The sequence below is a fragment of the Hydra vulgaris genome, chromosome 02 (assembly GCF_038396675.1).
Source record: "Hydra vulgaris chromosome 02, alternate assembly HydraT2T_AEP".
Lineage (NCBI taxonomy): Eukaryota > Metazoa > Cnidaria > Hydrozoa > Anthoathecata > Hydridae > Hydra > Hydra vulgaris.
This window is the reverse complement of record NC_088921.1, coordinates 57,803,472-57,831,303: the sequence shown is the minus strand read 5'-3', so window position 1 is coordinate 57,831,303 and position 27,832 is coordinate 57,803,472. Positions and strand designations below refer to the sequence as shown.

Below are 27,832 nucleotides of genomic sequence, written 5' to 3'. Positions count from 1 at the left end.
TCGATATAAATTATATTGATAACTTTACTTTATACATTCCTTTGTTGTCTAGTAAAATGATGTAAATTTTTCAAGTGAGTTAAAACTATTCAATTTATATTTAATAAAAAAGTTTTAAGAAAAATTATTATGAAGTTTAGTAGACTTATAACAGTGTTAATATGGAGATGTTATTTCCATTCAGAAACATTTGCAGCCATTCTACCGAGTTTATTATGGGACCCAAGGAATTACTTGTAAGAGGATATAAATATACAAATAAAATATTTAAAAATTTTCAATATAATAAAGAACTCAAATATTAAAAAAGGAGTTTTTCTTCTCGGTGTCTGTGTTAAGTAACTTCTGGAAAAGTCTAAATTTGTGTTAAATAACAATTTCAAATAACAACAGAATTATTTCATTTACAAAAAAAAAATGTCTTCAATTTGCATTAAGTAATTGTAACAATATTGTAAATAATAACAATAAACCAATCATTCCTATCTGGTTTTAATTTTTTACAAATAATTGTGATATTTAATGTAACTTTTTATTTGTTGAAACTCAAGTCTGGCAAAGTTCACCGATTTACTTACTTTTTATATGATTAGTTTGACTTTTCCATCTTTTGGTTTGTTGATAACTCAATAGTAACATGCTTGGCCTGAGCTTATACTTACGCAACATCCTCCTACCGTTTTTTTGTATGCTTCTGTTTATTGCCCTATAACTCAATTATCTTTCTTTTTGTTCCCTATTTTTCTTTCTCTCAGGACTGCACCTTTTTGATGTTATTTTTGATCATATTGACCCTTTCTTCTTATCTATTACCCAATATTGTTGTTATATGTGACAATTTTATATAAATTATATATATATATATATATATATATATATATATATATATATATATATATATATATATATATATATTTTACAAAACGCATCTATATTATTAAATATATTTGATATATATAGAAATATATATGATTTAAATATATGGCTGATGAGTGCCGCAAACGGCATGAAACTTTAAGTACTGTAAAAAAGTTGTTCTTTTTCATCTTACTTTTATTTATTTATATATATATATATATATATATATATATATATATATATATATATATATATATATATATATATATATATATATATATATATACATATATATATATGATTTAAATTTAATATATACATATGTATATATATACAGAGGATGTTAGTTAAAAGATCTTTTTTTTAAATTTCTGGAAACCAAATATAACAAAGCTTTATCTTATTGGTTAAGAACAAATCCTAAAAACACAATTAAACAAACTACTGTGTCAGAACTATTTGGAATTGTTTGCTCAAAATAAGTTTGTGTGGATATTGCTTTGAATGGTTTTAAATCTACTAGTATGTAACCATGTAACAGGCTTGAATTTGATGACAATTTTATTGTTTCTCCGTTATACATCAATAATCAAGAATTACTTTCTGCAGTATGTTAAACAGAAAAATAAAAAAATAAATGAAAATGAAACAGTGTCTATAAACCAAATAAAAATTCATTAAAATAATTTAGCTTCTATCCCAATAAACAGTAATGGTGGATGCTCTATCTCGTCAATCCAAATATCTTTACCACAGAATAAAGAAAATGTAAAAAATACGAAATATAAAAGAAATGCAACAATTAATAAAAAGGAATTGACATTAAAAATTAAAAATAAGAAAAGTATTTGATTTTGCTTTATTTGTGGAGAAGATTCAAAGTTAATTGGTTATTGTTTGAAATTCATAAATGGGCTCAAGATTTATGTGCTGGAGTTGATAAAGGAGCAAATATATATATATATATATATATATATATATATATATATATATATATATATATATATATATATATATATATATATATTTATATATTGCTTTTATTTACCTCGATTCTGTTTTTTTTTTAATTTTAGTGTATAACAGTTAGTACTTTTATCATGTATTTGTATTACCTGGATTAACATCTTTCTTATACAAATAATATTTAAAATATCATAGTTGTAAGAGTCTTATAAAAGTCTTTCAAAGTTTTGATAAAAGTTTTAAACTTTCAAGTTGCAGAGATTAAATCAAAAGATATCACTCTAGTATTTGATGCAACAGCTGTTCAAGGCGCAAATTAACTCAAATTTACCAGTTTACAAAATTTTTTGCAGAATAACAATCAATTTACTGCAACAAAAATAGCAAAGTTACTATTTTTATTTTCATTTTTTCAGCAAAAATTCTGATAAATCTGATAAATTTGAGGTAATTCGCCCCCTTGCTATAAATGATAAACATTTTTTTTTCCCTTGTCATTAAGTATGATTTCACAAGTTGGTTTGCAATTATAGAATTATAGACATTTAAAATTTTTTAACTATTTCAAAGACATCCTCTAAATTTGGCATAAAAGTAAATATAATGCCTAATTTAGCAAATGGTATTCTATCATCATCATCATGATTTTTAGTTATGTTGTGTATTTATAGCATTACTGTAAAAAGAATGATTTTTAAAGGCTACCATATTGCCTGTATATTTACTGCTTATTTGGTAATTTACATAATGGAAATGTAATATTTAAACCTTTTTTTTTAGGTTCTCTTGTGAAAATTTAACTCTCAAAGCACGTATAGATGATCGAATTAATTTAATATGTCCTAAAGCAGAGCTAAATTCTCTTCAGTTAGTTCAACATCCCAATGAAATTGATCTTTTTGAAAAAATTTATCTACTTAATGAAGATCAATTTTTAAATTATGAAACATGTAACACTTCTTGTGAGTTTTTATGATTAAAATTTGTTACTTTTCATAAAAAAGTTTATGTTCAGATAATGTTGAGTTTTATAATTTTATATCTTTTTTTTATATCTTTACTTATCTGGTAACGATAAAGATAACATGTTGCTATAAAATTAGATCATAAATCTAAATTTTTTTTTTCTTTTGTATTCAGTCGGTGTGTTTTTTTAATGGATTTTGTATATATATATTTACCTATAGAGTGTATATTTCTCCACGCAAGTGGGTTTTTACAACGTTTAGTTTATTAAATAACTCTCAATAACAAATAAAATATTCTTAGTAACAAGTCAATGAATTAGGCAAAACATTTTAAATCAGCTTTGCTTTATAATTTAAATTCATAAGATTTTAAGATTTTCCTTAAAATTTTATTTATTTTGTATGTTGATAAAAAAAAATTCCTTACTTAATTCAATTTTTTTTAAATAAACAAGATTTATAATGTGAGATGTCATAAATAAAGTTTAACACCCTCATTATGTGTTACATTATTCCTAAAAAAAAATAAAGTAAAAATCTAAAACAAAAATAGAATATTATTAAAATAACAATATTTGCGTAATAAATATTAATTTTTTTAATATGGCAAATACAACAAAGTGGCTTAAAATAGCAATTAGCATGGTACTTAGCAAAATAATTAACAGTTAAATCTGTTTTGTAATGTTTCCAGTAATCAAAACTATTTGTTAATTGTGTTGGTTTAGGTTTTAACCTTAAATGTCAGCCTATTATTAAAAATAATTTAAATTAACAACAAGTAGAAAAACATTTTTACTCATAAAATATAATTTAATTAAATTAGATTTTAACAGTAGGAAAACTAAAGCTAAAATAATGCCAAAAGTCGAACTAAAGAAATTAAAAAAAAAAACATGGCATTTATCATAGCCGCACTTCGTTAGTTAGCCTGCTTTCAAATGCTTAAACGTTTGTTATTAATTACTGATATTATTATTATAAAATCACAAAAACAATTTGTAGCTCTTAAAACATTTTACGTTACACTCCCTCTTAAATTGGTAACAAAGTTACCATATTTTATTTATAATTAAATAAACTTAATTTAATAAATACTTGTTTATCATTGTTATACTGCTAATGATCATGTTTTATTTTATTTTAAATATATAATAATTGGTCTCAATTGGTGACTTTGTCACACACACACAAAAAAAGTTCAAATTCGCAACACTATGGCATAATTTTTATAATATTTAAGCACTTTACTATTTTTTACATTACATTATGTTTCAATTGGTTACATTTTTTAAATGCTACAATATTGTCTAACATTTTTTATGATGCATTACACTTTTAAAAGCCACTTAGTTTTTTGAAATAATTTTAAAACTATGATCTTTATCGCACAAATATTGGTTTAAGTTATGCTAGGGTTAGTTGAGATGATTTTAAAATATTATTGCTTTGTAAGACAATTTAATGACCGAGACATAGTTCCATTGGTCTGGTCATTGAGTTATGGTAGAAATTTAATTTAAATAATATAAATTTCTGAAGGAGTTATTTCTGAATTAGAAATATTTATAAATTATTAATTATTTAGATTTTGTTTTAATGCAAAATAATTATCAGCAAGTTTTGCATTCATGCAAATTGTGACAACATAAAATAAAAGCATTTCTGGCAAAAAAAAAAAAAATGTTTGTTTTTTCTTTATATCTCTAAAATATTAGAATTGCTTATCCAGATTAAAATATAGATTTAAAATTAATATGTTACTAAGGTGAATAAACATCATAGTTAAATTTTTCTATCTGTTCTGATCATTGGTTTTTTTATAGTCTTTCTTAACAAAGGTAAGTTGGCAAATTTACAGCAGCATCGAATTTCATGCTAATTGCCTTTGGCATCAAAAAAGTTACACTGCCTTCAGTTTTATAACAGTGTTATAAAACTGAAGTATTACGTTTCTGTTAATAAAATTATTTTCCATCCAGTTGTTGTTAATGTGACAATGTATTCCAAATACTTATAATGAAAAAGATGTTTTAAGTCATCATACAACAGTTTTTCGCATAAGATAAAAAGATTTCAACCTTTTTATACCTAACTTTTAAACTCAACTGTGCAACAATGGAGTGCGGTACTTCTTTGATGCAAGTACAAGTTGTCATCCAATTTTGACAAACATGTTAAAATTAAGTGACGAGTAAAAATATAAAAAAAACATCTACAAATTTATGTTTTTTTGATATAAAGAAAATCCCCATGAGTTATTGAAGACATCATATTTCGTGCAATCTACCCGAAATTTAATTCAAAAGTATTAAATTTCATGCATTATTATATTTTTACAATGTTTTTGATTGCGTTTTGTGGTTTTAAATAATTTAAAACCAATGTTGCAGGCCTTGTTTAAAGTAAAAAATGCCTTATCTCATGAGCTCCTTGTGATTTTGACGTCATAAATTTATCTTTAATTTTTTTTTTTAATATAACGACGTTAACTTTTTTAACTACCGCAATAAAGTAAATTACTACAAAAAAAGTTTATTTTATTAATTAATAAAAACAAATCTAGTGTTTTTTTCTAGATGCATATTGTGGAATGTCTATTTTATTTCAATTTTTTTGTTTTGTTTTTTAATATTAAAAAATTAAATTGAATATTACTTTTTTTATTATCATTTAATATAAAATAATTTCTTTATTTACTCTACATTTGTATAAATAAATTAAAATATTTTACATTTCTTTTTCATTATTTCTTAATGATTTTTTACTTTATTAAAAGTTATTAACAAACAAAAAAAATTACTTGTCTCTAAGAAAAAAACTCATGCTAACTACTTTCAGGGCCTATTCTAGGAAAAAGGTTTGGGCGGCAATACCCCCTTGGTTCTGGCAAACTTTAGCAGATACTCAGCGTTTTTTTTGCAAAAAAAAATATTTTTTTCATAAAAAACAAAGCAAGAAATAACGTAAGAAAAACATGAAGAAAAAAAAAAGGTCCTCAGTTTTTAATGTAGGCGGCGCCCAAATATGGTAGACGCTATTGAAAACAATCTAAAATAGCCCCTGACTTTATCAGCATTTTTTTTTTCAATATTTAAATAATACAGTTGTGCTTTAACTTGTCTTAAAGCAAAAAATTTAAACGTTAATTTTTTTTTTAATTAAAAATTAAAAAAAAATTAGGCTTTATGAATATTTTTGATGCATTTTAAGTTCTAACATGTTTACAAGGAATATTTTTTTTTGTAAAAAATAGGAATAAAGGAAGAAAAATAGATTAAAAAAAATCTTATTTTGTTTATTTAAATAACTTTTTTATTTAATATTCTTTCTAAATTAGAGGGAAATTTCTGTTTTTACTTTTTTGATGTTGCACAATCTGTTAATTAAATGAATCTGATGTAACTTTTATAAAATACTATTTTTCTAAAACTACTGTTTTTCGCAAAATAAAACTTGTAAATATAAATAAAGACATTGCAAGAGTTATATTGCTTCAAGCATAAATTCAAGCAAAAAAAATTAATAATAGAGGTATATCCATAAAAGAAGTTTTTTTTTGATTATAAAAAAATTTACTCTTTATAAGAATTTGTTTAAAGTTTGTAATAAAAACAATATATCCACATCTAAACCATTGCCTATTATAATCCAGATGTTTTAACACGAAGTGCGACTATAATAAAAACTATAACTTCTTCAAAAATACAAACCTATAATAATTATACTCTAGAAATGTATAATAATATATATGTTAAAGAACAAGTGTCAAACCAGTTCTTTAGGGATTAGTTTATACAGATAATCAAATCCCTAGAGAATCAATGAATGTAATAACGTGATTTTGCATCAAATTTTACCACTCCAGCCCTACCCAGTTTAAACAACATTTTTAATGAACTATCCACTTCATCAAATGCATTTTATGAGAATTGACAGTATTCTCCATATAAAAACTACCTGAAAAATTTTTTAAAATGTCATGATAAGTAGAAAAAGTCTGAAGAGGCTTGTTAAGATGCCTCATGCTGTCAGTGAATCGATTTTTTTTTGACTCAACAAGATGATCAAAAAAAGAAAAAGAAACAAAATGAAGAGAAGGTTAAAAGAAAGTGTCAAAGTCAACAGCTTTTCTTGAAAGAAACCAAATCTCAGAAATCTCTGAACCTTGACTCTGATAATTATTAAATTTAAAATAAATCAATTGCATGTTTTTCATTTTTATTTTATTGTTTTATAAAGGTAACCAATTATTGTTTAGTTTTCTTTTGAGCATTAATGTAAGGTATTTTAAGTGCATTTTCAGAATAATAATTAGCAAGTGATGTTTATTCTTTAAAGTCTTTTAAAATCCTAATTGGTAATTCCAAATCAATTAAAAGGTGAAAAAGTTATAAAAACTGGATCACTGGGACTCTCAATTAGCCCCAGATCCCACATTTATTTTAAATTCCAAAACTGGCTCCAATTCTAAGCTAGCTCCCTAAAAATAGTTTACAGAAATATATGAGTTACGTAATAATTTATAAATTACAGAAATATATAAACTACCTCATCTTCCTGAATAAATCTACTCAATTTTATATATAAACAAAATGCATGAAATTAAATTTTACATTGTCAACTTGCATAAAATTGTGCAAGTTAACAAAAAAAAAATCAAATCGAAAACAAATAAATAAGAAAAATATAGTATTTATTTGTTTTTCAAATTAATACTATTTTGTAGATAAAGTAATTGGCTGCTCAAATTGACATCTGTATTGAAATAATACAGGTGGAAGCCATTTAATGAGATTTCATGATGTTTGCGGCAAACTTTCACTTAAAATTTGTCGATTATGGTGATTTAGAAAAAGCCTATAGCCTTTTTCTAAATCAGCATTGATAAAATTGATCGGGTACGTATAAAATTTTATAAAAATGTTGTACTTTGACAAATATTTAAATTAATTTGTACTACAGTATGTTAGAATTAGAATCTAAAGTGAATAAGCACACTTTTTTAAAAAGTTTCAACTAAATTCCATTATTATTATTATTTATAAAAGAAATTCTTACTACTTATTAATATTGGAAAAAATAAAAATTTTGAAACTTAAATCTTCTTACTTTTAGTAAGTTTACCTATTCTTACCTAAGAAAAGATAAACTTACTAAAAGAAAATTAACTCTTTACAGTGTTAAATGTGCCGACTTTATTATTTAAACACATTTATAATATAAGAATCTTTCACATAGATGATGAATGCGAGACAAACTTCAAGTTGTATTTAGAAAATTTAAATTGTTTTTAGAAATCTTAGATTTTGAAAAATTGCAAACCTTATGCTAATTAATTCTCTCCTCTGTTTATTGGGCATACAAGAATAGTTATTTTAACTAAAAGAAATCGAGATTTTAAAACAAGAGGAACTATTTTCAAAATAACAATAAAATGCATAGTAAATGTATTTATTATACATAATTCTTAATATTTATAACACTCTATGTTTATATTTAATTCTTAATATTTATAACACTCTTGATTACTAAATTAAGTAATATAATGAAATATTTGTTAACATAATCTTTAAAAGGCTTCTTTTTTTAAAAAAAATTAATAATTGTCAATTTTTATAAGTAACAATAATCAATTTTGTTCATGAATATCGCATAATTACATCATCGGATTAATCTTAAAAGAAGTTATTATAACATAAAATATAAATTTCAAAAAAACATTACATATTAAAGCTGGAAATCACTAGTTTTATCTGCAAACAAGATAACTCCACTTTTTTGTAAAATCAACTTTATTGTGGATATCAACATTATTAATAGTTTTAATACATAAATATGAAAAAATAACAATAAATGTCCATATAAGTGGATATATGGGCATATTAAAAATTTTTTTTTGTTCCTGCACAGTTTGGTTTATTGGAATTATCTCGTTTATGGATTAAACGATCAAAATTTATCTGTTTTAGGTAACCTGTTGTGATACTAGAGTTCCTGTAGTTAATGGCAACGTTAAAATAATCACAGCTTCTGTTATATACAGTTTCAAAAAAAAAATTTGTGTGTGCCTGTGTATTTGGTTAAGTTGTATTTTATCTATGTATAATAATAAATGAAAAAAAAAAACAAATTGCTTGTAAAAAAAAAAAAATTATTTTTTATGATTTTGTTACACTTCATATTATCAGGTTTAAAATATTAAAAAGTAGCAGTAAAATTTTTAAAACCTTTTTAAAAAACCAATTTTCATTGTAAAAAATACCAATTAAAAATATTTTTTATATGCTTTTCATGACTGTTACATAATTTGTATAATATTTTGTAAAACATTTTTTAATTTTAATAAAGTTGTGTTTATCCTTTTTTTGTTTACAAACTTAAAGTACTTTTTTTTGTTTACATATATAAAATACTCAACATGTAGTATTTGATACAAAAATATAAAAAGTGCACTGCGCTCATTTTTACCTGACTTTTGGTTAATGATGCTAAAGAAAATATTTGTATATAATTTGTATAATTTTGTACAAGAGCCATATCGAAAAATAAATAGCGAACTTACATCTCCCCCTTTTTACTAGTTGTATATCTGATTGAACAATTTATCCTGATTGAAAATCGTATTAAAACATTTATGAATGAAATTTACTTTTTAGTCCAGAATGCTGGGCTAGAAAGTAATTTTAATCTGTAAGCCCTATCTCTTGATTAAACAACTTATAAATTGATAATCAAATTATTAATTATTAATTATAATGTACCGCAAAAATTTTTAACAAATAAAGCGAATATAAGAGCAAATAAAGAGGTACTAATTTTTCTAATAACTTATGAAAATGTTTGTTAATAGCGATGTTAAAAGATTTCAAAAGTAATATTGTACAAGTATATAGTTCAGTATTTAAAAAAATGTAATTCAGTTGAATCTAAAAGCAAAATTGTTAACAAATAAAGCGAAGAGCCTGTTTAATTGAATTTTGGCAGCTGTAAAATATTAGTTTAAATAAAAATATTATTTATGTTCTACACCCATAAGTAAAAATTTTACCCAAAAAAAAATTGACAATACAACAACTTCTTCAAGATTCTTTTAATCGCAGTACTTTATATTTTTTTATTTTTTATTTGAGTTATTGGAAGTAATTTGCTAAAGAGCACATAATAAAGTTTATCTTAACAATTGTTTGATCCAAGGTTTAACTTTACCAGAGATTTTTATTAGTAAAGAATAATATAATAAAAATAATATAATTCAAGGAGTTCAAAACAGTTTTAAGAAAGTTTGAGTTAAACCAAAGTTATTCAGTCATAGATAGTCCTTGCCAGCCGAACCAATAAGTTTATGGAGATGACTCCTGCTAGTCAATCTAAAGTTGCAACTAAAGATTTTAAGTGGCCTTGACAATTCTCACTAAAAACAATAACTAGGACACATTTCATACACACAATAAAACTTTTAATACTCTGATATTTTACAGGTGTTTATGGAATCTAACTCTCTAAGAGCTACCCACAGTTTGGTAAACTAGCTAGCCTCAAAACCATTAAATTAAATTTTAGAGCTGTATCTTTAGTAGGAGACACAAAAACTTGCATAGACACTGCCAAGGATACACAAGCAAAGTCCCATTAATTGATTCACTGAGTTTAAAAAATTACTGGAACAAATAACTGATACTGGAACAAATAACTGACAAAAATAATTATATTATAAATTATATATTACTGGAACAAAATACTGAAACAATACTACTAGATGAAGATAATCAAAGAAAACATGCTGGATTTAGAATCAGGAACAAATAAAGCATGTTGATAGTCAATCGGGCTAACATTTATAATTGCCATCACGTTTTTTTAATTTTAATTCTATTTAATTTTTTAAAACATCAATATCTATTCTATTTGCCTTATGTAAGTCATCATGGCTTGTCACTCTTGGAGGAATTTACATTTAAAAAATTAATGATGGTACATGGTTCCATTACACCATCAATAATTTAACAACAATGTTGAAGTATAAAAGTAAAATGGTATTAAACAGAACTAATTTTTTGTTTATCAAATTAACATTTTTTTTTTTTTTGTATTATGTATGCAATGTATTCTGTATTCATATTGCATATGAATACAGAATGCATTGTATGCATGAGAAATGCCTTAGGATAAAATAGTATAAATATAAAGTGTATGCTAGGGTAATGAAAAATTTTTATTTTTTTATGAAATCACTTGAAATTGAAACTTTTTATTTTATTTAAGAATACAAATAGCATTTTTTTTAAAAAAAAGAAAAAGAGAGGCCTCCTTTTCGGAAAAAAAAGTGAAAAACTTTTTTCAAAAAAAGGACATGTTTTTTTTATCATTCAAAAGAGTAACGGTAATAACTAAGCAATTTTTATTAACAAACAAGAAACAGAACAGTTTTTAATCTGTACAAAATATACAAGAAATATTTAAAAAATATATCTTATGAACTTCAGATTCAAAAGTTCAATTTTTCTTGATTTTGCATAAATTTCCTCCATTAGTTTTACAGCACGTTTAGCAATTTCGTTAGATCTGGGAATGTCAATTACTGACTCCTCTATTAACCGATGCGTCTTTAAATACTTAATTGCCATCTTGCATTTTATTTTGATGAGTGAGGAATAGAGTTCATTGAAGGAGGTTTCATTGTAGTGTTGTGAATGGAACCAAGCATTTGTCTATTCGTAGCAGATAAAGTTTCATGCTGGAGCAAGGATGCTACGCCTCTTTGGCATCAGAAAGAATGCTATAACAGCATATCTTGCACATGAATTCCATCTTGCCTGATGTAAATTTGGGAGTTTCTTTCAGCTGATTCGAGGCCAATGTGAAGTTGTTTTATAATGATGATGATGTTAACATCATCATTGCAACAGATAATGTTAACATCATCATTGTGACAGATGATGTTAACATCATCTATCAATCTGTGGTTTCTGAAAGCTCTTGCTCAAAACATCTACTCAAGGTCATCCTGTATGAGCTTTACAATCCCATGTAGGTGACCAGTATTTACTGTGGACGTGTCACAGATTATCATGCTAATGTTTACCCAAGCATTGTGTTCATTAGTTAGGTGATATAGTTCCTTATGAATGGATGCAGCAGACCTATTCTCACATTTAGGTATACCAAGTTTGATTTCAGTTATCATATTTTTCAGTAGAACTACTTGATACTCTTCCCCTTGCAATTTTTTACCATCAATCTTTTTTTTTTTTTTTTTAAACATCTTCGCTTCCAACAAGGCTGCAAGCAGCCACTAATTAAAGTTGGAAGTTACTGAAAGAGAAAAGATGAAGATTGTAGATAACGATTGACGGAGGACTTAAAAGATTGCAAATTATATGAATCAGGAAAGCAAGATGAAGGAAGCGAATTCCAAAGAACTGATGTTCGAGGAAAAAAACTAGACGAATGAGCGTTTTTGGAGCACTTAGGAACAGTCACAGAAAATGGATGACACTTAATTGAATGACGCGTAACATGAGAATGAATTTTAGTAGGTGGCACAAGAGATGCAAGCTTTTTAGAGCAGTGCCCATTATAGTATTTGTAGAAAAGAGAAAGAGAAGCAACATTACGATGATGTGATAATGGTTGGAGGTTGGCTGAAAGAGCAGGTCCAACTATGTTTACAATGCGTTTTTGCACCTTGTCTAAAAGAGAAAGGGCATCATTAGAAGATCCGCCCCAGATATGGCAACAGTATTCCATACAAGGCCAGATTTGAGATTTATAGAGATGGAGAATAGAATCCGAAGTAAGAAAGTGACGAGCTCGATAAAGAGATGCAGCCTTAGCAGATGCTAAATTTGCAACTGATTTGATATATGGTTTCCAAGAAAGAGTTGAAGTAAAAGTTAATCCTAGAAGATGAAGAGTAGGTTACTCATCGAGTACGTCACCGTTCATAAATATAGGAAGATCTAAATTATTTTGATAACGATTGGCTGAAAAAAATTGAGTTTTATCTGAATTAAAGTTCACCAGCCACTGTGAGCCCCATGCTGTAGCAGAAATGAGATCCTTTTCAAGCTCAAATGCCTCCTCCAAGCAATCAGAGGGTGTTGGTTTCTTATCACGACAAGAATAAATGGTAGTATCATCAGCAAACAATGCCACCTTAGATGTGAGAATATCTGGAAGATCGGTAATGTAAATTAAAAAGAGTATAGGGCCAAGGATAGAACCTTGAGGAACCCCTGCAGTTACAGAATAAGAAGAAGAGTGTTGTCCATTGAGGACAACTTTTATGCTACGATTGGAAAGGAAGGATTGAATGATCTTAAAGATGTTGCCGGATACACCATAAGAAAAAACCTTATGGAGAAGACCAGCATGCCAAACTTTATCAAAAGCTTTTGAAATGTCAAGAGCGATGGCCTTAACCTCTCCACCTTTATCTAATGCACGATAAAACCTGTCAGTTATTACTGTTAGCAAATCAGCTGTAGAATGAGAAGATCAAAATCCATATTGATGATCAGATTGTAAATTATTAGATTCAAGATGAAAGATTAAGTGTTTGTTAATTAAAGATTCAAAAACCTTGCTTATGAAAGAAGACTAATGGGACAGTAGTTAGACGAGTCAGATCACTCTCCAGAGTTTTTGAAAATAGGGATAACAGATGCCGCTTTACAGCAGGCTGGAAAACAAGACTCTGATAAGCACTTGTTGAATAGTTTTGAGAGTATATACAACAGCTCTGGAGAACACTTCTGCAAGACAATAACAGGTATGTTGTCCGGGCCACAAGCTGTAGAAGAGTCTAGACAAGAAATCACTTTAGATACAGATGCTGAAGTGATATGAATGTCAAGCAATGGATCAACCTGTTTGTTGGCAATATCAGGTAGAACGCAACTAGTGGAATCAAGAGATGATATTGATGAAAAGTTTTTAGCAAACAATTCGGCTATGTCTTTAGGTGAGGTGACAATGTCTGAACCATACAAGAGAGGTGGAATTATAGATTTGCCCTTATTATTGATATTATTAAAGATTCTCCAGAAGTCATGAGAGCCTAATTTTTGAGAGGAGATACGAGATTTCATGACCTGAGAATAGCAGGTTTTGGCGTTAGACAAAACCTTTTTACAATTGTTTCTAGCAGTAATAAACAGACGTCTGTTTTCTGGAGAATTGTTTTGCTGATAAATATGAAAGTAACGGTTTCGATAGGCAATTGCAGCAGCACAGTGTGAGGAAAACCATGGAGGAGAGTGAGGCTTAACCTGGAATTGTCGAGAGGGAACAAAATATTCCATACCAGCCTAAATCCACGAAGTTATGTAAGAAGCACATTTGCCGACAGGAAGACGAAAGATTTCTACCCAAGGGCCATCACAAAGAAAATCACAGAAAGAATCCCAGTCAGCTTTGCTGTAGTTGTAAGAGGTTCGATAATAGGGGGATTCAGGTGATGAAGAAGAATGAGATATTTGTTTTAGAGAGATCAAACTGTGATCAGAAGCACCTAAGGGTGAATGTGGAGAAACTGAGCACTGACTAGGATCAGAAACAAGACATAAGTCGAGTAGAGAAGGTAGATGATTTGGGTTGTCAGGAAAGCGAGTTGGAAAGTTGACTATTTGAGTTAGGGATTGAGAAAGGCAAAAGTTGTGGGCTTTAATGCCTGCAGAGTCACTGACACTAGAGCCAAGCCATTCAGAGTGGTGGGCATTAACTTCATCGACAACAACTATATTAGCTGATGGATAAAGAGAGAGAGCTTGGTCAATATTATCTGAAATAACGTCAAAAAGAGTGCGGTCTTGAGATGAAGGAGAGCGATGTAGAACAAAGAGAAAGGCAAAAGAGTGAAGTGGTGCTAAGCGAAAGCACATGAAAGAATAGTCTGTGGATTCAAACCTAGTTTCATGACAAATGGCTGAATTCTTATGAATGCAAATGCTGAGGCCAAGCATGTGACTATTGGAGTCTTTACGAATTAGAGGAAGATAACCATCAACACTAAGATCACAAGATGAGACAGCCGAACTCAAATTAGTCTCACAAAGAGCAAGTAGGTCTGGTGAACTTTGCAAGAGATAAGACTCAACAGAAGAAAAATTACTTCGAAGACCACGAATGTTAGTGAATGATAGGTTTAGAGAACTTGGTGATGATGATGGTTTTTTGTGTTTTATAGTTTTTGGTACTATATTCATTTTTAAATTAGATTGAAGAACTTGATTCAAAGCATAGATAGTACTCAGAACACCGTTTAATAGCCCAAGCAATTGCCTCTTTACTACTAATAAACCCTAAGCCGTAACAAAGGGCTTCAAATGTGGCCTCCGCAATGCACACCAAAAGTACAAACAGGGACCCCATCCATGCGCAACATGGCACTGTTAATACTTTGATATTTTTCAGCTGTTGATGGAATCAGCCTCTCTGAGAGCTACCACAGAGTTTGGGAAACCTGACTACCAGCCGGCCTCAGAACCATAAAACTGAGTTTTAGAGCTGTACCCTCATTAGGAGATAATAGAATGAGTTGCCTAGTCATAAAAACAGAGACACAAGCAAAACCCATGCATTGAGTCAAGAAGATCCAGCATTCAACATCCTAAACTGGAAACAATGTAATAAAAAGACATCTGCGCCAGCCTAATAGATGAAGAAGGGGTGCGAGGCTGGTCAACAGATAGAATCTGTTTACCCCTTAAGTCTTTGCCTAGGAGGCCTTCTACAAGACAGTAGCAGGGTGCATTTAACATCTGCCCAAGATGAGTATTTTTATCGAGACACCAACTCTAGCCTTTACTCAACCAAGAGCCACAAGGCAGATGGTGTTTTAAATCGGAGTTGTCATCTTCTAGCCTTTGCCTAAAAGGGCATATCCTACAAGGCAGCAGGATATGAAGCAGATTGTACTGGGTTACATGTTACCAGTAGCAGGATAACCTGATTTGATAGATAATCTGGAGACAATAGGGATTTTTGCTTTGAAATTTTTGAAAAAGAGCTATTTATCCTCTGTGCTTTTCCATTCTCCATTAATGTTGGTGACATCAATTAACTGAGAAAGTGTTCCAGTGAATTTATTAGATGATTCTTTGTTTGTTTTTGTCATATAGATCAATTAGACTATTGAGTTTCTTTCTGATGAGTGCGCTAGATAATAATGGAAAGTCTAGAATTTCCCTACAGAGAAATTCTATATCCGTAATCAAAATTTTGATTCAAACCAGTCGCAGTTTTACGCTATTGAACAGAAAAGTGAAGTTTCCAAGATTTTGAATTTGTTGGCTTCCATGTGAGATTGGTTAACTTTTCAACAGATGAAATCCTTAGATCCTTTTTCTGTTTAGAAGAGGAGAGGAGATTTTTCGTCCAAATGCATTTGTTTGACTTTACACTGTTGCTGTATTTTCTATAAGACATTTTATTTTGGTTTTAAGGTGATTAATGTCTTTCCCTTTTCTTCCACTCTGTAAGACTTGCAATTTTGCACTGAAAACAAGATTTTATCCAAAATATTTAAAAATATTTCCTATGCTTCAAAATATTCTACAGAAATAAAAAATAGAAATAATAATTATTCTCTATATATTTATTTTATATTTTATTTATTTTTCTATAAATAGAAAATAAATAAAATATCAAATAATTATATAAAGAAAACTTGCCCCAAGCTGGCAAGAGTTCATATAGTATAGTATAATTAGAATCAAAAACTAATAAATTAAAATTAACAACCATCTGTTAATGCTTTATTTATAAACAAATGTAAACAGCTGACCAGAACCTGATTAAAAGTAGACTAGAACGTCATAAAAATTCATTGTAAAATTGAAACCCACATTCAAACTGCGCAAAAAGTGAAAGAAAGTAAATAAAAAGGTGGGGGAACTTTTCTCAACTTTTTTATAAATTAATGTTGCTACTGTCATTTTTATACAATTGTTCCTCGAATGTAAGGGGTTTCAGTTTCGTTACAAAAAAATAATAATAATGGTTATTACCCTAGTGTATGCACCTAAAATTGTATACACATGGGATGCATGCAGATAACATTTCATTCATATAAAACCATAACATAAGAAACACATAACAATTAAGAAGAAAATCAGAATAATAAAAAAGTTTTACAAATAAATTTAAAAAAAAAATTTTTTTTTTTTTTTTTTAGTTTTACCTTCATCAAATTTTGCTTGGCTTTGCAATAAAAATTTTTCACACTATATTGTTTTTGATGACAATCCATTGGATTCAAAATCTAAACCAAAATTTGTGGCTGGAATGACTTATTATTTAATAAGTATTTTTAAATCTTTTATTATAATTTTTTAAGTTTAAAAAAAAATGTATTATGTATTTATGTTTTGTTTTATGTATTTTTATGTTGTTTTTTTTTTATATATGCTTATATATTTTTAGTTTTTTATATCCTATATTTGTATTTTTACCTGTTATTTTGATAAATTGACCACCTGACATGTTTAAGCATAGAGCACAAAATGATTTAAAACTTAAATGGTCAACTAAACAATAATTTATTTTTGTTTGTTTTTTTACAGTTGTGCATAGGACACACATTTTGAACAAGCTTTAAGTAAACAATTGTTTTCTAAAAAATAAATATATTGGAAAATAAGTAATTTTTATAAATAACTAATAAATAATGGTTTCATAATTTTTTCTAAAGGTACATCTGAGCAAACAGAAAGCAAGCTTAACCAAAATATTGGTGGAAGCTGCAGAGGCAATCCTTCAAAAAGAATGTTTACTTTAAAGCTGAAAATATATGTTTGTACAAAAAATGAAGTTGAAAACAATATGTGTGACGTTTGTCAAACAGCTTCATGTTACGAAAAAGGTGCACATAACTTTTGAATTTTGTTTTAACAAATATTTTACCTTGATCAATTCTTTTTTTTTAAATTATTTTTGACAGAGCTGATGACACTGAGGGGGCAAGGGGGCACGTCCCTCCTTCCTCCTCCACTTTTTTTCCAAAGGACATTTTTTAAAATTTATATTAGAGAATTTTAGATATAAAGAACTTTTTTTCAAAAATTGATGATTATGCCCGTCCACTTTGAAACTCGTGTTGTCAGCTCTGCTTGGTTCACATTTTTACATTCATAAAAGTAATTCAACTTTAATTCTAGTATCTAACTCCTTGCAGTTTCAGATATATTGATACTCTTTTTTCAATTTCTTGATGACTTTTTTTTTATTACTTAATATTTTTGTAAATAAAACTGCATCACACAATTAACTTTAACTTTTTTATATTAATTTATCTATTTTAACATATCTATTTTTTAATTCAAAAATAAAAGAAAGGAAAATCAAAGCTTTTTTATAAAAATTTGATTTCAAAATATTTTAACAATTTTCTTGGATTTTCTGTCACCTTGTACAAAAAGAAATGAATCTTGAGATATAAAAGATAAAAAAATTACAATAATATGACTTAAAAGAACATAGATGCATGAATTTTACTTAAAAGTTGTTATTTTTTGTCTTTTTTGTTAAATATCTTTAACTAGTCTAATGGATTGTTATCATGATGTTCTTTAACAATCAATTAAAAATGAATATTTCAACTGTTGAGTAACAACTTTAGTACTTATTCTGAGGCTACTTATGTAAAATTGTGATAACTGTGAATGTCTGGTAATGTTTTTTTCTGTTGTGTATCTTTCCTTTATTTCACTTTGGATTATCATATTTTACTCAGATATGTTGTAAAAGGTAATTCGTATGATTTTATTTTGGCAAAAATCAAGCATTGCAGATGTTAAAAATATATGGTTGTTAGTTATTAAGTATAGCAACTGATGGTACTTTTTTTCACAATCTCACCAGTACCATCATGGAAATGTATTGTGACTGATTGTAAATGATGAACCATTTATATTTAGTAGCATAGTACAATTAATAGCATAGTTTTATATCATTGTTTATGGTGGCATGAAGTGTTTACAGTTTTTATATTGATGAACATTTTTTAACATGTTCGATCAAACAACAGAGATGAAACATTGAGTTGCATTTAAAGATATTATTTACTTTGTTATAAACTATTGTTGGATAGAATTTTGCTAAAATTTTGTACCAGTGAAAATTTGGAATTTTATCTTGTACAACAAACTTGTAGTTTTTTGAAAAACCACAAAGGACAATGACCTCTACTTATTTTTTGGTTTTATTAATTAATTTACTTGATTTTTTCCAATACAAAGTTTTTTTTTAACTTATTTTTTATACAAAGTTTTTTTTTAACTTAATTTTTATACAAAGTTTTTTTTTAACTTATTTACTAAAGTTAAAAAAATTTTCAAATAATTATAAAAGTTTTAAATGTTCCAATAAGTGCTCCAAAAACTCTTATTCCTCTAGTTTTTTTCCTTGAACATCAGTTCTCTGGAATTTGCTTCCTTTATCTTGTTTTCCTGATTCATATAATTTGCAATCTTTTAAGTCCTCTGTCAATCCTTATTTTCCCCTACAATCTTCATCTTTTCTCTTCCAGTAACTTCCAACTTTAATTAGTGGTTGCTTACAGCCTTGTTGGAAGCAAAGATGTTTAAGAAAAAAAAAAATGAAGCATCTGTTTAATGAACATCAAAATCTTTTAAAATATTTTCTTTCCTTTTTCTCAGTGAGTAATAAAATCTCTATTTTGCAGCAGTTTGTGTGATATTTGCACCATATTATAGTTAGCCTAAAAATCTTTTTAAATATATTTATTAGCCATATTTAATCCTACATAAAGAGCTCAATTTTTTCCAAGAATAACATTAATACCATTTTTTTTTTTCAAATCACAAGCAAGCTAAATATTAATATACTTTAATAAACATAAATACAGTGTTTTTTTTGTTTGTTTTCAAATGCAGTTTATTAGTGAGATTTATTAACTTAAAATTCAAAATCAAGGCAAAAGTTAAAAATTTGTAAAATATACACTAAATTTTTTTTAATAAAAAGTGGTTGTTACAAATGCCATACAGGACCCTAGAATTAATTAAGTTTTTTTTTCTAGACCTCCTTTGATCTGAGCTTGGTGGAGTATGTTGCAAAATTATGAAGCACAAGCTGAGTTTCAAAAATACTTTTATATAAAAAAAGTTAAAATTTTAATTTTAGGTTGTGGAAAGTGGTTAACCTTAAGTGATTCATATTCAAATCACATATGGAATGGATCACACTGTTTAAGAAAAGTACCTCGACAATGCATTTCTCCTTATTTTCAATGTGATAAATTACCTTACAGTTATGAAGTTGAAAATAAGAAAGAGGCATGCAAATTAGGTTAAATTAGTTGTTATAATTCTTTTTTTTTTCAATATAAAGATCACAAAAATTGTGTGAAAAAATCAAATTTTACAAAAAATAACAGTTCTAAAAATCATTGAAAATTACTTTTTTAAATTTATTAAAAATAAGCTTACAATTAAAGAATTAGTAAAATACTTATAAGCAAGAAGTATGATATATATATATTTTGCTAATTTTACAATAAGAACATGAGGATCTTGCCATCGAAAACTGCTTAAAGAGATTACAAATTAATTATCTCTCTCTCTATATATATATATATATATATATATATATATATATATATATATATATATATATATATATATATATATATATATATATATATATATATATATATATATATATATATATATATATATATAGGGTCAAGTTTAAGGGTGTTTGAGGTCAGCAAAAGATTGCCGACCTCAATTTTCTTCATTCCTAGTGTATATATATTATATATATATATATGTATATATGTATGTATGTATATATGTATATATGTATATATGTATATATGTATATTTGTATATTTGTATATTTGTATATTTGTATATTTGTATATATGTATATATGTATATATGTATATATGTATATATGTATATATGTATATATATATATATATATATATATATATATATATATATATATATATATATATATATATATATACATATATATATATATATATATATATATATATATATATATATATATATATATATATATATATATATATATATATGTATGTATATATATTGGCTTAACAAAAGATTAGTGGAAAGCAAGATATTACAACCACAATTCATCCTTTAAGAACAAAATATATCAAAGGACAATGGCTCTATCTGGTGGCTATGTTTGGGACTTGAAAAGCAAATTTAACGAAACCCCCACTTTTGCCTGGTCTATTTTAAAATCCAATTCCCCTTTTTCAAACATTTCATAAAAGTGTCACCTTTGCCTTAATGGAGAACTTCGAAACCCGAAGAACAATCTTAATTGATATCTTAAATTCAGATTGTTCATCAGGTTTATTAAACCCAATAAACGATCTGAATTTTACCTCATTTTAAAATATAAATATGTAAATACGAATTATTATTCTAAAAGTTGGAGAAAATGAAAGAACTTAGTGCTAAAAGTACTTTACAGAGATATAAGACTTCAAAATAAGGATTTAAAATGGTGCATTCCAGAAAAAAAGTGTGATCTTTTGATTTAATATGCGATGAGTTTTAGATTTATGTATATTAAATTTGCTTTTTTTTCAGAGCTAAATAATAAGGTTTGAAGAATATGGATTTTAGTGTTGTGTCACTAGACGCAGAGATAACTATGATGTTACAAAGTCTGTGAAAATTTTAATTTGCTTTTTAAATAAAAAAAATGTGAATGAACAAAAAAGATGGATAAGTGCTATACCTCGAGGTAATAGCTCAAAGATTTTTATTTAAGAAGATTGTTGGCATAAAGACTAGTTCAAGTCATATTCTAACTCCACAGACACCACCAACACTAACTAATAAATCGTTGCTATCTTTAAGAAGTACTGCGCCTGATGAAACGAAGGTTTTTGTGAAAACTGACCTTATTTCATCTTTCAACGATTATTGTAGTAAAATAATATTTAAAACCTTTTTCCATTTCAATAATATTAAATATCTATGAAAACTTTACATCTTCAATTTGCTGATATATTGGAGAACTTGGGTGTTCCAAAGTTTATTTTGACTGTATTAGTCATCTCCATGCTGCATCATACTATCTGAATTCTTTACCAATTGATCACAGGAAAAGTACTATTATTGAGCAGATGTGAAGTGTGAACTCTTTAATTTTTATTGGTGAAATAAAGTATTTTCCTGATATGGTTGCCTGGGCATTTGAGTTTTTATTGTCAAGAACTCTTTACTTTTGATTATGTGATGACTACAACTACCAAGAATATCACTGATCATAAAGTTGACATCTAAAGTTAGGAAGACAGGTTATCCTACTAATTGATGAAATTTATGTTAAACATTTTAACTATCAAGGAAGTAACATTTTTAGTAAATCTGTAAACTTCCTAAATGAGTTAACAAAACCAGTTTTGGGTTTAATGGTTTGTTCTTTGTTTGATGGAAAACCGTTTTTTTATAAAGCATTACCAGTAATGGGTTTAGATGATAATTTTCAATATGATCAAATATTGTCTTTTTTTAATTTATTTTCACCTTTTTTGTTTAAATATTCTATTAATGACCTGAGCCATTACCAAAAAACCAATAAAAGTATTTAAAAAAAAAGTATTTAATTTCAAACAAAAAAAAATTATTTTCTTTTGAAAGAATGAGCAGAAAAGCTATTACCTATGAAGATCATGTAAAAGTACTTCACCAGGAAGGTAAAACCACTCGTGAAATTGGAAAAATAATAAAGTGATCACTTAATTTGGTGCTAACAATCATCAAAGGATTCATAGAGAAGAAATCTTATGTTGATTGCCATTGTTCTGGAAGACTCCAATTGACGACACCCAATGATGATCCCCTTTTAATCAGGTTGGCATAGAAAAACCAAACCATGTGGTCACATAAATTAAGAAGGGAATGGAAGCTTTCAAATGGACATCAAGCATTGGCATCACTTGTATGTGGGAAACTAATAGCTAACAATATGTTATGGAAAAAAGCTGTTCTAAAACCTTGACATACCAAACAACATATAAAAAAGCGAAAAGAATTTTGCCAAAATGTCAAAGAATGGTCCAAAGAAAAATGGAGGACAGTAATGTTCAGTGATGAGATGAATATCGAGGTTGATAACTGAAAAAAACGAATTATGATTTAAAGGTAGCCTTCAGAAAAATATAATCTCAATTGTATTGATCAAAGAATAAAACAAGGTAGCGGGTCAGTTGGAATATGGTTTCGAAATGTTTAAATTGTTTGATGGTTGACTCAACTCTATTTATTACGTCGATTTTTTAAACAACAACTTGTTACCATCAATTGATGCACTTGAGCAAAGTATTCTGTTTATTTTTTAGCAAGACAATGCACCATGTCACTAGGCTAAAATATTCTCTGAATGGTTCGAAAGCAAAAATATTGAGCATCAAACTTGGCCACCAAATTACCCAGATCTAAATTGCATTGAAAATCTTTGGAGTTGGCTTGATGAAGATATTGACAAGAAAGCACCAAGGAGCCTTGAGGAGTTGCACAATATTTTACCAACAATACTTGGAAATGTTCCCAAACATATTTTAGAGAATTTAATAGACTCAATGCCAAATCGTATAAATGAGTGCCTAAAAATTCATGGTAAAATTATGAAGTATTAGGTAAAAATTACAGTTTTTTTTTTTTGTCATTATCAATATTCTTTATTTTGTTTGTTTATTTTCTAAAATTTATTATTATTATTTTATTACCAGAAAAATATATTCGATTAAATAAAAATGTAAAAATAAAAATAAATTATGATTTATTTTTTGGTAGTTCTTAAATCTTTCACAATACTGTATATATATATGTATGTATATATATGCATATATATATTTATATATATATATATATATATATATATATATATATATATATATATATATATATATATATATATATATATATATATATATACAGTGCTGTGCAAAAGTCATTATAACAGTAATATTTTTAAGGTTTTTTTCTATTTTCTTGTAGCGTTACAAATAAAAACGACTGAAAACAATTGATTTGGATTATTTTTTTTATTGCAACTGTTCATACAATTTAAAATTACACAGTTTATTAATACTTTGTCTGCCCACCCCTTGATTTGATGACGGACTTGATCCTACAGGGCATAGAGCTAATCAAGTTCTGAACAGTAGCTGGTGAAATATCATTCCATATGTTCTGTAAATGGGCCCAAAGTGCATCCTTATTGCTAGGGTTTGCTCCTTGCAAGTGTTTAAACATTATTTCCCACAGGTGCTCTATGGGGTTGAGGTCTGGACTCTGGGCTGGCCAGTTCAGTACCCGTATATCATGATCCTCCAGATATGCAGTCACAAGCCTTGCTTTATGGCAAGGAGCATTGTCCTGTTGGAACAGGAACTCTTCTCCATTGCCAAAAAGCAAATTGGCTGATGGCAGCATACAGTTCTCGAGGACCCTGACATACTGGTGTTGATTCATGGTATCCTCACACCTGTACAACTGGCCAACCCCTGCCCAGGACATGCAACCCCAAACCATTATGGAACCTCCCCCGTGCTTAACTGTTGGAACAATGCACTGTGGGATGAACTTTTCCCCGGCTTTCCTTCTTACATAAGCCCTTTTAGCCCCACAAAACATCTGGAATGAGCTTTCATCGCTCCGCAACACCCTTTTCCACTCCTCATCACCCCAGTCCTTATGTCGTCGCTCAAAATCCAATCGAGCTTTCTTCTGGGCAACAGTCAAAAGAGGTTTCTTGGCCGCTACACAACCTTGTAGACCGGCCTTCAGGAGTCTCCTTCTGACTGTGCTTGTAGATATGTCCACTGCCGACTGTTTCCTAATGTCCGATGATGTCATTCGACGATTTTTCATACTCATACGAACTAACATCCGATCCTCTCTGACCATGGTCTTCTTTGGCCGGCCGTCCCTGGGAAGATCGCGTACGGAGTTGGTTGCGGCATGCTTCCTCACAATTCCAAATACAGTCAGGTAGTGGATTTTCATTATTTGTGCCACCTTCCGATACAAATATCCCTCCTTAACCTTCGCCAACACCTCACATCTCGGTTCCATCGTCAACTTTCTTTACGGTCATGTCTGAAAAATGTAAACAAAATTTTTAAATAATATAAAATAATAAAAAAAAGTAATAAATATTAAAAGTGCAATAGTATAAATATAAAATAATTAATAATATTACAATTGTTATTTCTACAGAATATGACAATTTTTAAATTTTATTTACCAAAAATTCTAATTTTGTTACATGATATTAAAAAACAATTTTATGGGCTAAAAAAACTAAAATCTCATGCTTTCCACATAAATCCATAAGTAAAATACTATAAAACTGCATAAAATGTCATTAAATTACAATTACTAAACTAAACAATAGTTTAGAAATAAATTTTAACATACCTGCTAAATCGCCAAAAATTGAAATTCACCGATCGCCACGAGAAAACCCGATAAAAATGGATAAATATTAATAAAATAACACAAAATGTGTTTAAAAACAAAGTCAGCTGCTGAAGCAACCATTTAAATAAATAGTTATGAAGTATTCACCAGATGGCAGGACTCTATGACTTTTGCAGGACTTTTGCACAGCACAGTATATATATATATATATATATATATATATATATATATATATATATATATATATATATATATATATATATATATATATTTAGAAAATGATTTTTTCAGTTTTTTTTCAATGAGAAAAAGTTACATTCATGAAAGAATTTTTAGATTATGAATAATATTTTCAATTCTTAAGTTGTATTTTTTTCTTTTTCTTTTAAAGAATAAAAATTGTAAAATAAAATTGGAGATATATGAGTTTTACATTCAAACTTAAAATGCAGTACATTGAAAATATTAAATTTATATATATTAAGAATATTATTTTTATTTAAAGGAGGATGGTGATAAAAACCATCTTTAAAATTAATAGGAGGCTTATAAATTAAATGTGCAGCATGTTTCTGTTGATGATAAAGTTTTTAATTACTTTTTCTTTTTCGTTTCATATTTTCATCAATAGAAATACTCCAAAAAGTTTGTAACTGTCGTTATTTTAGTTTGCAAGTCATCTATATTACTTATGACTTAAGAATAGGCACTTTACTTAGATGATGTTTTTTACAGTATGGATGTAAAAGAGGCCATTTTGTTTTTTCAAAATTTTAATTTGTTTAATGTTCATACTGAAATAGTGTTATATTGTGAAATAATAAAAGCTTTAGATAAATTAATGAAAATCAATGAAAAAGTTAGTTTAACTTTTTTAAATGGTTCTGTAGTATATTATTGAAAGTATATTGTGTTTGGGAGTGCTATTTATTTAAATCCATATTGGTTTTTATATAGTATATAATTTTTATAAAATAATATACTATATAAAAATATTTTTCTAAAATCTTTTATAAAGTTTTAATTTAATATTTAATATATAAAAATATAAACTGTTTGTATATTCTCTGTTAACAATTGTTTTAAAAAGAAATAGTTTATAATTTAATACAAGGTTATCTTGTTTTTCAATTTCTTTACTCTGTATTTTTTCAAAAAAAAAACTTTCAAGTTGAAATAAATTTTAAACAAAATTACAGTAACAACTGATCATACTGATGGTGTATGATTAAACTGATCATACACCATTCATCAAAATGAGCACATCATTGCAATCTGAAACTGGCAATAACCAAGGTATTTAATTTATACTGCGCAGTGAGCTGTTTTCAGCATTTAAAAACATTGGTAATATTATTTTGTTGTCACTCAGTGTTTGTCTTACTGAATTCAGTGTTTACTGTGTAGGATAAGATTTAATAAAGATATTTAACAACTTGAACGGTTTTGTTCATTTTAAATATAATCTTTTTCAGGCGATCTTCCAACCTTACTTCATTCAATGTTTGCTCGTCTCACAAAGATTGAACAAAAATTAGATACATGTCTTACGCAGCAGAAAATGATACTAAAGGTTGTTGGCTCATCAAAGGTAGTTGTTGCATTACCTGACAATATATCATTGCCATTGTATTCTATTGTGCAATTAGAACATCTTGAGCAGGTTCTACTAGAAAAATCTTCATTGGATGCATTGGTATAATTAATTTAGATAATATTTTTATTGCAGATTTTTATTTGGTTTTTATGAGTAAACATTTTATGGGTCTATTATAAAAAGTATAAAACTTTCCAGATTATGCATCTTGGTCAGATCGGTGGACGAACTGTTGCAGAAACAGTGAGAAACGTGCTCTCTGAATTGATGGCTACAGAAGTAGCTCAACAAATAAATTTTGAAGGTCGAGGTGGGCAAAAGCAAGGAATCAAAACCATGAAAATATTATCTGCAATTTACGGTTGGTGATCAATAAATGTTGTTAATTATGTTGTGTATGGCCATTTAGTTATAATTAGGAAAGTTTACATATGCATGTTCCATCAAATGTACAGTACATGTAATGAAACAAGTAAATTTTGTTAGGTTACGAAGATTTAAATCATAACGTATTAGACCTTACATAAGGTTTTAACTTTTAGGTAACACGAGTATGCTCTATGAATAATAGATAATAGAAAATACCATAATATTTACTATGAAAAAAAAATTAATTCTTTTAATGATCGCACAACTAATGACTTTTTAATTACTTTCAAACCAAATTTTCATCTATTTTTTTTAGGACTGCTGTGTACATTATATTAAATGTTTAATTTTTTTTATGGTTAGGTGCAGTACAGCATAATCCGTATACAAAAGATGCTACGAAAATGGAAGTAAACGAAAACGTGAAGTCGTGGCTTCGTAATTCGTGCGATCGCAAAAAGTCAGATGGGTCAGGAGGGCGCAAACGTCGCAGTCTTGACAGTTCAACAAACAAACGTTTGAAAATTATTTCAGCATACCATTCACAACTTCGGGACAATGAGGGTGATGCTGATGATAAATAATGTATAACAGTTTATATTATCTAATATACATATCGTATTGTTGCA

General features: G+C 27.6%; 2 protein-coding genes across 4 annotated transcripts in view; both read left to right on the top strand.

The window, feature by feature from the left end:
• LOC105846746 (U5 small nuclear ribonucleoprotein TSSC4) overlaps nt 1–27,832 on the top strand; it is a 71,865-nt gene that overhangs the window by 40,925 nt on the left and 3,108 nt on the right. The window lies entirely within an intron of this gene.
• LOC136077055 (uncharacterized) lies at nt 32–27,832 on the top strand. 3 transcript variants are annotated; one of them, XM_065791487.1, is made up of 8 exons: nt 32–236; nt 2,605–2,786; nt 16,972–17,100; nt 17,488–17,658; nt 19,941–20,105; nt 26,713–26,933; nt 27,033–27,195; nt 27,567–27,832. In XM_065791487.1, the coding sequence occupies exons 1-8, from the start codon at nt 130–132 to the stop codon at nt 27,785–27,787; spliced, it is 1,359 nt and encodes a 452-aa protein (XP_065647559.1). In that variant the 5' UTR covers nt 32–129; the 3' UTR covers nt 27,788–27,832. The 3 variants fall into 3 exon arrangements, with proteins under 3 accessions (XP_065647559.1, XP_065647558.1, XP_065647560.1); XM_065791486.1 differs by having other exon boundaries at nt 46–236; nt 27,018–27,195; XM_065791488.1 differs by lacking the exon at nt 19,941–20,105 and having other exon boundaries at nt 46–236; nt 27,018–27,195.